The sequence below is a fragment of the Empidonax traillii genome, unplaced genomic scaffold (genome assembly GCF_003031625.1).
Source record: "Empidonax traillii isolate 1590-97213 ecotype Southwest subspecies unplaced genomic scaffold, ASM303162v1 scaffold138:size3245559, whole genome shotgun sequence".
NCBI lineage: Eukaryota > Metazoa > Chordata > Aves > Passeriformes > Tyrannidae > Empidonax > Empidonax traillii.
The window spans coordinates 886,551-901,682 of record NW_020955331.1 but is presented as its reverse complement, the minus strand read 5'-3'; the positions used below and the strand labels follow the sequence as shown (position 1 = coordinate 901,682).

Here is a 15,132-nt window from a genome sequence, read left to right as displayed (position 1 = left end):
CTTTTCAAAGCAGATGAGACTTCCCTATTTCCAGCTTTTAAGATGCCATACAGAGGGAGAACTGCCCCACGTCCCCAATGGCACCACTTTCCCAACACCTTTCAGAGAGGGTCCCAAGCCACGTTCAGCCATGCGGCTCTCCAACCCCCTGGGGGGTGAGCACCCACATCTCCTACCTTCTGCTGCAGAGTGGGTGGCTGTGGGGCCAGCACCGGGTCGGTGATATAGGTCTTCTTACTGCCTGGCGGTTGGTAGAGCCCAGGAGGAGCCTGGCCCATGGCGTTACTGGCAGGATATGCTGGCTCAGCCTTCCAGGAGCTCTGTGGCACGTAGGGCGCTTCAGAGCCATTCCTTCCCCCGTACCCCCCGTAGTAGGGGTCCTGGTAGCGGCCCTGCGGAGGTGCATATCCATAGGCAGGCTCCGCAGGCCGGGCGGGTGGTGGAGCGTAGCCGTAGTCGGGCCCGTGGGGCTGTGGCGCTCCGTACTGCGGGGCAGAGGGCTGCCGGGACGGCGGGGCCGCGTAGGGCTGGCTGGGCCCCAGGCTGCCATAGTGCGTGGGCTGCGGGCCAGGCGGCTGGTAGTGCGGGCTGGGCTGCGCCGTCCTCACCTGGACGTTGAAGGCCGGGCGGCTGGGCGTGGAGGCCGTGGCGTAGGAGGCCGGCACGGGCTGCGGTTTCAGGGTGCCCACAGGAGTGACCGGGATGGGCGCCGGCTGCCCCGGGCCCTTGGCAGTGGACTTCTTGGTGGCGGTCAGCGGAGGCTGGTTGGGGATGATCATCCGCTTGTGGCCAGTAACAGGGGTGGACACGGATGGGGTGGTGGCGGCGGAGCTGCTCGAGGTCCCAGAGACCTGGGGAGCAAGGAAAAAGAGACACAGTGTCAGCTGGACCAAGAAGCGAGGGGTTGGGTGGAAACGGGGATTTACAGTAACATCTGAGCAGCAACTCAAACTGCTTAGGAAAGCAGGAATGTACCTGAGACCATGCATTATAAAATGGTAATAGCAACCTACCCCTGCTCTGACAGAACAGGGACAGCAGCACGGCAGCCAAGCAGAACTGCTGTGCGTGGCATTTCATCTCTCCTTGCAGTTTTCTCCTCTGCCTCCAAACAAATAAACAAACTAAAAAATGATTAAAAAAAAAAAAAAAGGGAGACTCACTGGAGAATAATTAGGGGAAACCCCTGGCATTCCTGTGAGAATACAAGTGTTTTGAAAAAGAGAGAAAATGAGATTATAGTCTCTATGGAGACATGACCCTTGGGTCCCTAGAGTACTTGTAGGGTTCTGCCCTAATGCAGGAGCACCTTTAACTGTGCAGGAGGCAGCAGGGTGGGATGGCCTAAAAGTTGGTCCCAAACTGTAAGAATCAACTTAAATCAAAGCAAAACATGGAGGTATCCCTACTCTGGATGTGCTGGTTGAAAACCTGGAGTGATCCCAGAGAAGGCAAATGTTACACATGCTTCATTAAAGGGCAGAAAGGTGGGCAGGATTCCCAAGAGCTTCAGAAGTGAGCTCCCACCATGGCAGTCATGTAAACCTGCACCAATGCCCCAGGCGCAGCAGCGCTGGGGCAGCCAGGGAAGAGGATCACAGTAAATGCTGCCATTTCCTGCAATTTGCTCACGGAATGAAGCTTTGATGCAATGACGCTGACCTAATAGGCACTGTACATCCTTCAGTCTAATGTACTTGTTTGTCTGCCTTACCTTGCATTTACATGTTCAAAAACACCAGGGTGAAAAGACATCTTTGTTACAGAACTAATAATGTGAAACAGTTTCTGAAGAACACTGAAGAACGCTCTTTAAGTTTTTTTCACTAAATCAAAGAAGAGGAAACTTGAATTACTGGACTTTAGGATTAGGTAAAATTTCTTGTCTCTTTATTTTACTTTATTCTGAAAGAGTACCTGAATTTTATGCATTCCTATACAGAGATGCATTTAAGTGAAGATGTAGTTTGACTGCACCTAACACTATAGTTACACCAAGTTATATCTCATCTGAACTTCCTGCACTAGGCTTGATGTCATCCATGATCTGCTTGATAACCTACAAGTTCACAGCAGCCCAAAGTCAGACCAGCTCAGCTCTCACCCATGGTTATGTTCACTCTAAGGCATGTGCTACCTTTCTCTAAATGACCAATCTTGTATTTGTTCTCAATGTTCCTGCTTTATGCTAGCACCCTGACCTCTACCTACTACCCCATCACCCTCTTGCCAGGGAGAGCTGGGTGAGGGCTCTTCTGGACACCCCCAACACGGGCTGTACCCGGCCCAGAGAAATCCTCTGCCTGGTCAGCAGGTGGCGACAATCAATTGCTGCCAAACCAGCCAGGGCACTGGCTGGAGAGGAACTTCAACCATCCAAGTCTCTGAGCCTCCAAGGGTTCCAAACTCACCTTCCATAGAAGGCAGGAGAAAGTAGGACACTGCCCCACAACATATGGCAACCACCTCACACGAAGAAAAGGGAGATAAGTGCAAGCCACTCAACTTCTAGTCCACAGACCACAAGCAAGTCTACTAAAGGGTAAGGAAACTCTACCATCCAACTGGTAGCTCTTCCCTGGTGATGTGAAAATATTTTTTTGCTGATGCACTGGTAAAGACCTTATTCCTGCAATTACACCTTCAGGGTAAACCTCCCATGACAGTAAACCTCCCACGAGGAAACACTATAAATCATCAAAAGAACCTAAGCAAATTAAGATCATCAATCTGTTCTGAGAGATGTAAAAGGTGTGCATGCAGAGGTGGGGAATAAGGCGGCAGAAAACTTCTACTGGAGGAAAACATCTAAATGTACTCACACACTGACCTTGCTAACAGATCCATGACAAGGCATCACACAGACTGAAGAGATTTTGAAACTGAGAGCAAGGAAGAGCTGGTGTGTGTCTCAGTTGAACTGCAAGGCCAGAGACAGGTTAAGGGCCTGTAGTCCTCCATTAATACTGCTCTATTCTTCTATTTCTGAAACACCTGAAGACGAGCAGGCATTTCTCCATACTTGTGTCAGAGCAGAACTGTACCAGCACTCATTGCTAGCAAGAAAACTTGTTTTCTGTCAGAATTGTTCTCCCATGTCAGGTTGGCATTTTTGTCTGGGAGCGTCAGAAACTTTCCCATTTCCTCACCTATTTCATTCTTGTAAATGACAGTAGTTTGTCCACTTACTGTAATGGGATGAAAGGTCTACGACGCGGCACTGTGTAATTACCACCAGAAAAGCATTTTTCTTTTCCATGTGAAGAGCGATAAGGTAGATAATGTTATAAAGACAATGGCCTAGCAGAGAGAGAGGGAAAGACCAAACCAAAACAACATAAATGAGCCCTATTCATCCCATTATATATTTCTGAATGCAGACTCTGGAAGCAGGTGATGACAGAACTCAACTAAAGCTCTTATGATGAAAGTCTATCCTATCCCAAGAACTGGGGGACTTTAACCTTACATATAAACATCCAAACAACATTTCACTTGATTTGCTGATGCCAGTGTCCTACCTGGACTGCAGTATACCCTAAGAATGAATGATAAACCATTTCTCCAAAAAAAACCCCCTCATGGTCTACTGATTGGCATTGAGCAGCTCCTGTGCTTCACACTACAAGGAGGATGAGCTGTGAGTATCTCCTCCACCAGAACCCATTGAAGGAAGGTGCCAAGTTGGGGGTGCCTGGGCCAGAGGCCAAGCTTTGCCATCAACTTCACAGTGAAGGCTTGAGCTAACAAGTACCAGCTGCACTGTGGCATCAAACCACAGGCTGCCTTGAGGAGGAGGAAGTTTGCATCAGTAGGAGTCCCCAGAGGCGCCCTGTGTGACTCATTCTGAATTCCTCTGAGGGCTCTGGGCAAGTGTGTGATGAAAGCTGGGTTTTAGGGGGAGAGGTGTAAGGCTAAGCTGATGTGGTATAGTAGAGAAATGGGACAGGTTAGAGGGAGTTTACCACTACTGGAGCACTGATGATTTAGGGGGACAAATTGGCTGTAGCTCTTGAGCAAGGGCACAGGTGAGGTATCACCATAAATTCTCTGACCTTTTGCCTGGGAGACAGAAGGGTGGCCACAGTCCAACCATGCACTCAAATATCACCTCAGGCTTAAACCTCTAGATTACTAATGGATTAAGAAAAAACATTAAATGCACATGAACTATGGACAAGATTCCTGCTCTGAGGACAGGAATGTGTGGAAGGATAAGAGAAGGGCACGCAGATACCACCGGGAAGAGAGATTTCAATAGATGTCTGGAAGGCACTAGGAGGATAGGAGGGATGGATGAGGCTATAAAGATGCCAGGTAGATGGAGTAATGAACAGAAAGCTGGTAAGGCCTATCTACATCCCCTAGAAAAACAGATGACTATCACAAATGTTTCATCCAAGGGAATCCATAGAAATTCTACCAGCACAACAAAGTAGACTCATCCAAAAGCACAATGAAGTGACAGCCCAGAATCAGGAAAACAAACAGAAATAGGAAAAAGAAAACAGAGAAAGGCAAAGAGAGGATTCATAGGAGTACAGGCATCCCTTTCTCCAGCAGCTCCTGGACAGCTCATTTCAAAACCATACTGCATTTGCATGTGACCATCGCAGCCAAACACGCTCTCTGACATCCTCTAAGGGCTGTTTTCAGAGGAAGATAGGCTTTCCTCTGCTCACCATGCCCTGATGAAACTGTCTGACACACTTCACAAGTGCAAATTAGAACCACGCTACTTACCATCAACCTCTTCTTGCAAATTCATATTTGCAAAGAGAGTAAACTAGAAACCCCAGGTGTTGATAACACAGGAGTTGTTAAGAGAAACTAGAGTAGGAAGGAGTTAAATTCAGAACCTCATCTACCACAAGCATAATAATACAAAATCTTTTTTTTAATGGGAAAGCACAAGAGCCTTGTTTAAACACAGATGGAAGTACCTAAATGTACTGCCTCTTCTACAAATGAATTATCCAGCAGTTCAAATAAAGGTGAACTAATACTGACAAAATCAAGTAAAACTCAATCAATGTGGGAGGATAAAAACCCCAAAACCCTTCTCCTAAAAAGAAGTTAGCATATATAACCACGAGAGGAATAATTTTGCTTGGCAACTCCTGCCCTGTCTTCTTAAATGTAGAGAAAGTTTATAAGCATTTGCAGGAGTTTCTTGTACCAACCATCATAGGAGAAGTCTATGGTGTTGTGACAAACCCGTGCTGTCCAAGGGGTCTGACTGTCAAAGCTGGGTATCTGGATTCAAAGCTACCCTGGTGGGGAAACCTGAAATCCTGAGTATCAGTGACTCTTCATTGTGTAGAAATTATTTACATAGATCTTAATTTAAAATTCAATGTGTATCTACAACTAAAAAGTCATCATATAGACACTAGGGATGAAACCTGTTGTTCTATAGAAATTAACCTATAATTCTATACCATTTGTTGGGGTTAAACCTTAAAAAGAGTTCAGAATAACCATAGTCTACAGCAGAGGCATTATTCTATAAGATCAGCTGGAATCCTTATAAAAAGAACTTCATTGTCCTTTTATTTTGTGCATTTGTGGAGTAACTTTTATAGAATCTCCTCAGTTACTCAAGTTTCACAGACTGGATCAAAAATGCCAACACAAAGTTTATCACATTCTATTCTATTCTCCAGGCATTTTTCATTAAGGTACAGTTGAATAGCTTTAGCCCTTTAGCTGTCCAATTATCACATATAAAGATACATTACTCTAGCTCAGTGGTTTTCAACCTTTATGCTCGGCAGCCCCCAAACATTTTTCAGAAGACACAAGCTCCTTTATGGAGAAAGTTAATCTATTAACAATAAACATGGGGTTTTAAGTTACCTTTCATTGAATTCTTCTCAGTTATCTTAGAAGTGATCCATGGAACCCCAGGGTTTGCAGAGCAGAGGTTGAGAACCACGGCTCAAGCTGGGGCTGCCTTTTTCAGGCATTTCAGTCACTAATTACACCAGGATAGGAATGAAACAACCCTTCTTCCTCGAAAGGCAGAAACCTGGCAACTACCGGTGGGCTGAACCCAGGATGCAGTGTTCTCAGGGGGCTGCCAGTTCAACGGGCCAGCGCAGCATCTTTCTTCCTAACTCAGTTGTGTGGCCCACCTACACAAGCTGGACTGAAACACAGGGTGAGCTCAGGATGTGCCAACTGAAATCTTTTAAGTATCAGTCAGTGATGGTGGCAGTTGGAGGCCTGGGCGGGAAAGGCAGTGAAGGGTGTAAAATTAACTTGGCTTCTCCTAATGCCAATGATGGGCATTCACCTTGGCTAGATGGAGGTGCTTTGAGCTCTCTCTTTCTGAAATGTACCTTCACGGGGTCATTTATCCTGTTCTAATATTGAAGACTAAAACAGGGAGATGAATCATCCACTGGGGGAATCTACTTCACTCCACTGACTGTAAAAGAAGCATAAAAACAGGCAAGACAAGTCACTGAATATTTAGACAGCACAAGTTAGTGGAGACAAATTCCACAATAAGCAGGTAATTTTGATGTGACTGTAAGAAGCACAGATCCCTTTCCCCTGCATTAAGTGCACTGCCACTCAAGCTCAGCTAGTACAGCACACCGAAGGGAGTGCCAGCAGCTCAGATGATCTGCCAGGATCCTGCCATGCCACGGAGCAAGTGTATGACCAAGAGGCTGTGCTGCAAGTGTATTTCTAGTGTAAGAAGGGGGGATGACACAACTGGGATGCCCTTTCCTACCTCCTTTTTCCACCTCCGTGCTGAACAGTGGCTCCTGCTAGAACTGGAGCTGCTGCTTTGCCAGGAGCAGCAGCTGGGCTGAGCCTCCCTCCTGCCTGAGGTAGCAAATCTCACCTCCCCCTCAATTTGGGAAGGATAATCCATGAGAAAAATCAAATACTCTGCTTTGAAACCTGGGCCTTTAGGTACCTGAAAATGCAAACTGGCATTTTAGGGGGTTTCCTGACGTGTAGACACATCTAACTCCTGCTGACTTCAAATTCTGTATTTGAACAAGCTGCCTTGCTAGTGATAATGTAAGGCCAGGTTCCCCTGAACATATCCTCTTTTTCTGTCTGAAATAACATCTGGGTGAAAAAGAGAAATCTGGCCTTTCATTGGGGACTTGCAGATGCCTGGAGTCCTGGTAGAGCTCCAGCTAGGTTGTTAATGTCCAGAGGTTTTGGGTAGATGTACTGCTCCCATTTAGCATACCTGATGCATTTTCAATATACAGCATTCTCTGGCATTCTTCATAACCTCCAGACGGTTCAAGCACACTGAGGACACATCTCTGCAACTCTGCACTGCTGCTATGTGGTGCACACAGCTCAGTTGCTAACACAGATTTCTTTAAGTGTCAAAATGTCCTTAGAATCCAGTCCAAAGTTTTGAAGTTTGGGCCAAACCTTAAACCCCTCAGCCAAAACATGTTTGCAATCAGATGAAGTTTTTCTTTAGAGTTTCATCATTGTCTCATTTCTAGTTTGTAGCTGACAAACTAGTGTCACGGATATTTGGGCTGCGCATGTATCAGCAGCCACACTCATACTTCACAGATGTGGGATTCAGTTTGTTGGCTCGATCACCAGCAGCCATCAAGGTACTCAAACAGACTGCTCCTAGGCATTGTACCAAAAGAAGAAGAGGAGAAATCTAATAAAGTGTTCATCTCTGGTTCTCAGATGAAGAGAATACCTTACGAATCCCATAAAGTGTTACAAGAGCACAACTGCTTCTGAGCTTTGATCTGTTTTTCAGCTGCTACCATGGGTGGAAAAAGAGTCAACATAGTTGTTAATGTTTCTGCTTCATAACCTCTTTTGTACTTCTTGTCATGGCTCAGCTTGAAACCACAGGAGAAGATGGTGCACAAAAGAAAAGATGGTAACAGCTGACTTCCAATATTTTATCATGGAAAACAGCCTTCCACAACTGACGAGTGAAGTTATAGACACACACCTTGGTTTCAGTATGAGTGTCAAGTGTTTTACGCATCCTGGGTTTCCACTTTGCAACACTCCATTAATTCCACACATCTGAAAGTTTTGGTCTCCAAAACACAACTGTTTTATGCCAAGGAATAATTTCCTCCTCAGTTTCACATTTACTTTTTTATTTGTTTACCTAATATTATCACTAGGATGACTACTATGAGCTTTTTTATTTGCTTTTCCTTTTCTGATGACTGATCATCTGGTATTTATGAGAAGGACTCTGTGAGAGACCAGTTTTAAAAGATGTGCAAACAATTGACCTAAATACTTTCAAGGCTGGTGGACAGTCAAGGACCATAATTTAAGCTTAACCCATTTAAAAGGCTAGTTACGATTAAAACTCTTCTATTTAAGCAATTCCACTTGACCACTTCAAATGCAATAGCAACTTCATGCAAAAGAACATCAGATATCAGCATGAGAAATAACTTGGTCAAGAAGCTACAGAACATGCCAGTCAGGAGAAGTTAAATATTTTCTGAATTCATCTTGGGGTATTTTTGTGATTTCCCACTCTCATCACTAAAATGACAAAGTTGTACACATCTGGACTTCAGGAATATGCAATGGCAGCCCCTTGCATTGACCTAATCAGTGGCACATGGACCACAGCCCTTTGGTCACACCAAAAAGCAGAACTACTGAGGACAATCCCCAAACCGAAGACCACAAAACGAATTGCATGGTACCATGTGAAGACAAGTCACTGTGTGCGTGGAACAGTGAAACCGAGCTCCTTAAGGAGTACCTCTCTAAGGCTTAGCAACACAGCAATGTGAAAAGCATTTCCATTCACCAAACTGGGCCCTTTTAATGGGCTGAACAAATTCCCTTGCTTAATTTAGGCAAAATATCGCTGTGCCGTGATAATGGGGAAGCCCCCACCTCCCTATAAATAAGAACTTGGGGTAAGCAAAGCATTTTTATGACTTTTGCTATTACTAATCTAGTGAAACCTAAAGTATCAGAATTACGCCGTTCACAGATTTTAAAACGTTTTTTCTTTCCCTTTATAACTTGCTATTTGTAATGGAAAAGAAGTTTCTGTGCATGATAAATATGGGCAGGTTTGAGGTCATACAGATTATGCTGCTATCCATGGATGTGCATCATGATTATAAAAAAAAGGATTAAGAAGGTATAATGGAAGATGCATGAGTGAGGGCAAGAGGCCTGCACCTGTGAGGAACACGACAAAATTATTTGTACATGAAGTCTTCCACAGAAATCATCTACAATTTATATGGAAAAGTTATCATTTTCTATTGTATGTGGAACAATGGATCTAAACAACAGTCTAACACCTCTATAAAAGCTTCTCATTTCCTACTAAATTTCAAAGGAGTTTTAGAGTGTTTATAGAGTATACAAGCTTTCTTCCTTTATTAATTTTAGAGAATACTAAGAGAGTGTGCATATGCACACATAAAATAATATGAAATACAGATGCACTCAGACACTACTTGGTTTACTTTGTGTTACTTGTTATTTGTTTACAATTCCATTTATTTGCTGTATTGCTTGCATTTATAACCTATTTATCTTTTCCAATTCTAAAACTCTACTAAACCAGATTTAAAACATTATCCTACCAGAGGGCATAAACATTTTTGAATGTTAGTATTGTCTCTATTTCCTGTGAAAACCATGTGTTTTTATTCTTCTTTTCCCCACGTTTAAAGCCTGTGCAAATAGCAGTACACAAGAGCAGAAGCATCAGCGAACAATTCCATGTTCATACAACATCTGCTTTCTTATGGTTCACTTGAGGTCCAGAACCCACTGTCATCCGCCAGTATTTTTAGTGGGCCACAAAATGATTCCAGTTAATAACTTGAGCGGTTAGCAGCAGAGAGAAACTATACAGGCTTACCAAAAATATAAGAGCCTAATCAAAAAAAAAAAAAACCAAAACAAAACATAAAAGACAGGCAGATGTGACAGAGAGGTTATTTTCCTATTAGGTTCAATGTCCACCTTTCCAAAAGGCTGATGAGCTCCAACAACAGGTCAAATTTAACTGTTTTCCCAGATGGCTCCTTCTGGGAAGTGGAGTGGAACGTTCCCTCATTTATCCATCTGCCTGGGTTATCACCACTGCCTGAAACACCTTAGTCTTTCCACAATATCACAGACTCCAAGCACGACGTTGAGAAAGCTGATTGGAAAAGGTTTCCTTTCACCTGCTGCAGCTTTTAAAATTATTCTCTAGGTACATAAATACATACACCAGGACACATAGAATTTACCCCCTGCAACAATTCTAGTCAAAACATCCAGGCATTACTGTAACCAGTGAGAAAAAGCAAAAGAGAGAGCATTAATTTATAGCACAAGCAAAAAAGCCATCTGTACCACAGAATACTTGAGTATAAAACAATACAGAAAGATAGTTTATTTTTAAATTAAAGTATTAACTCACTGTTTCTGCATTATTTTCCTCTTTTCATATAGAACATATAATTACATTAAATGTATGGTAGAATGTTTACTCGAAACATTGATAAAAATTCAGAATCATAACAGTATCACTCTAAAAAGCCTGCATAAAGCAATGTCAAACCCATTGCCTCACCACGCTTCATTCTGTTGTAAATGGCATTATAAATTAATCCAGTTTTCCTAAATATGCCTTGAGGAAACAAAACCACAAATAGCCATTGTAAGCTTTAACATTAAAAAACCACAAAAAAATAAAAGAACAAAAAAACCTCTTCTCTGCATTCTTATCCAGAATGCAGGAGCTGTGTTTTCAATGACTGATATTGCAGACTAGGTTATATACTTAGTCCAAAAATATCAAACTTTTTTTGATACAGCTAAGTCCTACATCCTAGTTTAATACCAGGCTTTCTCCTATGCCACACTCATTTCAGCTCAGAAAGTTTCAGAAAAAAAAAAAAAAAAGAAGTTGCTAAACTTCATCAACAACAACATAACGAGCCCGATTAAGTTATGATTTATAATTTTCTTCATTTACACTGCTCTTAGACCAAAATAACATCCCAAGACATTTGCTCCATGTCTTGCTGATTGGGTTATCACAGTCACAGCTGAAAACTAAAATATTCTTCAATACCCCTTGCTGCCTGAAGTATATTTTTTGGAAGTGCCTTATATCAAGCCAGATTCTGATCTCAGTGACACTGGTGCCAGCCCTATTATCTTCAGCAGATTTACTCCAAACACACTGGCTGTTGCAGATCCTGATTTGGCCTACCACTGCCTCTGAATTCAGAGGGTTTTCCTGCCCACTGGGAACACAGCAGAGGTTTCTATGCAAACAGTAATGAATCCTGCAAATCTAACCTCCTCCAGGTAATAATCACCTAGCTTTGTTCAGAACTCAACATGCTAGAGATCTTGGCAATTCACACTGCTGCAACCTGAGCAATGAAATGATTTATAATCAAGGCTAAATACAGCCTACACTGGACTAAACCTCAGCACCTCCGAGGACTCAGCTCAGCACGTCACAGCAGCAGCAGCGCCAGCCCAGTTCCCAGGCCAGCTGCGCACCCTGACCCGTGCACCCAACCACAAGCCCTTCTGCATTAGGAATTAAACCCAAGTGTGCTAATTCAAAACAAACAGACATATCCTCTTTCTCTCCTCACTTCTTTCCTTGTGGTAGATGTATAAATGCATACTGATGGCTACTGGAATTTACAGTCTAACTGATTTTGACATTTTTAACTTTAGAATTTGAAACAGTGACTTTCTAGCCCTGCAGCAGGAGTACTAAATGCTAAAAACTTTGGGACTAGGGAGTATTAATTCAGTCCTTCTGAGCAACTCGGTTTCAACAATGTTCTAACAAGGGATCAACGCTCTCCAAAACTCAGCAGTGGACGCCCAAAAACTGCAAGGAATTTTGGATCCAAAACGGAGTTTCATGGCTTTCATTCTTGTTTGTCACAGGTCAAACTAAATGCCAGACCTGAACTCAAGGAGTGTGGGGAGAACTGAGGTCTAGATCTGAATTTACCATGGGAATAAATCATACTTCATTTCTAGTTTGCAATGCATCCTTTTTTTTTTTTTTTTTTTCTTTTGTGGTTTGTGATGTATTTGTATTTTAAGAAAAATAATTATGCACAGAGAAAGCATCCTGGCATCACAAGTCATCAATAAATCTTTTTTCCATAACAACCCACAAGAATTCACTGCAGGACCCAATTGTTAAAACACAAAGCAATGACATTCTATAAGCTTTCAGAAGTATCATTCTAACCCTTGTGGACTCGATGAATTCTCTAAATGAGTCACTGGCTTTTCAATGGAATTGTCAAAACTTAGGTTAAGCCAGGTTAATTCCCTCCCCTCTTTAATTTAGAAGTCCAGCTGCAGCACATGGCTTTCCAGTGAAAAGATCTAAATGCAGAACCCATTCACCCTGAACAGGAAATCTCACAAGGCCCAAAGCTCATTTTTTCCTAAAAGCTAGAGATAAGCCACACTTATGAGAAAAAAGAGTGATTTCTGATGTCTCGTGGGCCATGTGATGTAAAAATCAATACTTCTCTTACATGGCACAAATAATTTCTTTCTGAAGGTCAAAGGACAGTGGTTGAAGTTACTATGACTGGGGAGGGAGAAAGGGCAGCTGTGAGAAATGGGGGATGAGGAAAGCAGACACTTTAACCAGAGCAGGGACAAGGGAGATGCTGAAAACAACCCTTCTAACCAAAGCAAACAGCAGATGTGGCATTTATCATACGATTATAGACCAGCTTGGGTTGGGCAGGACTTTCAAATTCATCTAGTTCCAAGTCCCCTGCCATGGGCAGGGCACTTTCCAGTAGACCAGGTTGCTCAAAGCCCCATCCAGCCTGGGCTTGAACACTTCCAGGGATGGGACAGCCACATTTTCTCTGGGCTACCTCTGCCAGTGCCTCAACTACCCTCACAGGGAAGAATTTCTTGATTATATCTAATTTAAACCTGCCCTCTTTCGGTTAAAAGCCATTATCCCTTGCCCTGTCACTATATCCCCTTGTCAAAAGTCCATTTGGGGTTGGGCTGAGGGCTTCAGCTACATGGGACATGGAAAGTTTTCCTGGGCATATCATACTCTTCATAACGGCATAAACTACGCTCAAGGTAGAAGAAGTTCTTATACTCCCACTCCTACCCTGCCAGAAGATAAATTGAAAACATCACTTCCCAGTTGGTTAGGGAAAAACTCCTAAATTTCCAGGCTAAACAGTTTGTGTTAATTTTGTCCTTAGGAATGGGTACAACAAACAAGAATCACAGCTAATTATGCCATGGATATTGATGGTCTATACAAATTTGGTTGAAAGCGGTAAATTCTCTTCAGTCTTCCAACAGCACTACAGTTCTCACCACTGAGAATACAACTTAAAGAGGAAAGGATTTGTCTCAGCTATAATTAATTCCTTTTTTTTTTTTGTTTTTAAATTTTAAAAGAAAAATCTAATAGCAATTAAAAAAAAACTATGGAAAAAGGGATGAAGGAAAATAAAAGAAATAATTTACTCCTACTGCAAAGAAATATTTATTTGAAGACTCTGGACTTTAAAAAAAAAAAGAAGTTTTCAAGAGTGCAGAAAAAGCTTAAAACAAAAACTAAACAGCTTGATGGAAAACTAAGAAGAATTTGAAAGAAGTTTTCTTTAAAGAGAAAATAAAAATGATTTTGAACTGATCCCATGATATTTTTAACAGCTGGAATTGATAATGCTGAACTTGGCCATAATTCTACTATACTTAGCTTTGTATCAAAGTCTGCACAACTTTTCCATGAGACAGACAAATAGATATACAGGCTGATAGACAGATGGATAGATACATAAAAAGAAAAAGGAAAAATATAATTAGGAAAGGGAACATTTTCTTGTCTGTTCTTTCAGTATGGTTTTTTTTTTTCATTTCAATTTCTACCTTATTATTTCCTATAAGTAGAAACAGATTTTTCTCCCTCTCAAAAAATTCTTAAACAGAAAACCTCCTTTGACAGCTTCAACAGCAGATTAATCACTTTTGCAACCCACAAAAAAAAGTTTTCTGGAAAGCATAACTGTCTGTAAATGTAAATGACAGAATTACTCTCTCTTATGCTAAGACGCCTACACATTCTCTCACTTCCATGACTCAGCACCAGATAAAAGCTTGTGAGATAATAAGCAGCAAACCTTCCTTCAGAAGAATAAAAATAGTTAAAAAACCCAATTCTAGCTTCCCCTCATCAAAAAAAAAAAAAAAAAAAAAAAAAAAAAAAAAAAAAAAGAAAAGAAAAAAAAGAATAAACCCCTATGTTGTTTGTTAAACCAAATTCTGCCAATGGATTCTTCTCCCATTGAAATAAGATAAAAATATCCCAAGGACTTCAGAGAAGAGAGGGATCAGGCTCAAGCAGTATCAAAAATCCAAACACATGCAAACATGAGAGGCTTTGCTTTTTCTCCAAATGAGCAAGAATGGGTCTGTTGCAACAAAGAGGAATTTTATTACTGTTCATCTCCTGCCTTGCTCTAATTTGGTAGACAAATGAGTTGAAATTTTGCTCACCTATAATGAAAATTTCCAGGCACTCTAAGGCAATGCACTCATGCCAAAAATTGCAGAAACCCGTGGGGAAGGGAGGGGATTTTTAGCGGGACTTCCCCTCCTGCCCTGCGGTCCTTGTCTGACTCGAGCTCATTATAGCCACAATAACTTCTCCTTCAGCAAACTGAGTAAGGGCAGACCCTTCACAACAAAATATGACTCTTAATTTGAATAAATCTTCTGGAAAAAAAAAAAAAAAAAGTTGAAAAAGAGGAGCACAGACCTCAGCTCTCGTGATGCCCCTGAAACAAACAGGCATGGTCTTGATAACATTATATTGCCAGTCAGCTTTTGAATGCTGTTGGAACAGAGAGAGCCTTCTCCTCTCCATGTGCTTGTCAGCCCCAGCACACAGGTTAATTAAACAAAGGCTAGTAATTAAGAGAGGGTTGATTATTTCCTTATTGAGAAGAGATCCTATGGACTTGAGGAGGAAAGGGATAACTTCCCAAGCCTCAGTACAGCCTGGAGTCCCCTTGCTGAGTGATGGACATTTCTTCTAAGAGCTTCCATCACATCATGTGCTGGGTGGGTCACCATGAGTCCGTGTCCCTCGGA

At 42.2% G+C, this 15,132-nt stretch overlaps 1 protein-coding gene across 8 annotated transcripts in view; it reads right to left on the bottom strand.

The window, feature by feature from the left end:
• The window catches only part of LPP (LIM domain containing preferred translocation partner in lipoma), a 319,665-nt gene that overhangs the window by 114,436 nt on the left and 190,097 nt on the right, over window positions 1-15,132 (bottom strand). For 7 of the 8 annotated variants that reach the window (XM_027884103.1, XM_027884102.1, XM_027884107.1 and 4 more), the window contains one exon: window positions 177-851. In XM_027884103.1, the coding sequence (XP_027739904.1) occupies window positions 177-851 (675 nt within the window). Of the gene's footprint in view, window positions 1-176; window positions 852-1,409; window positions 1,573-15,132 lie in introns of those variants that run through there. The other variant, XM_027884110.1, reaches the window with a different exon arrangement.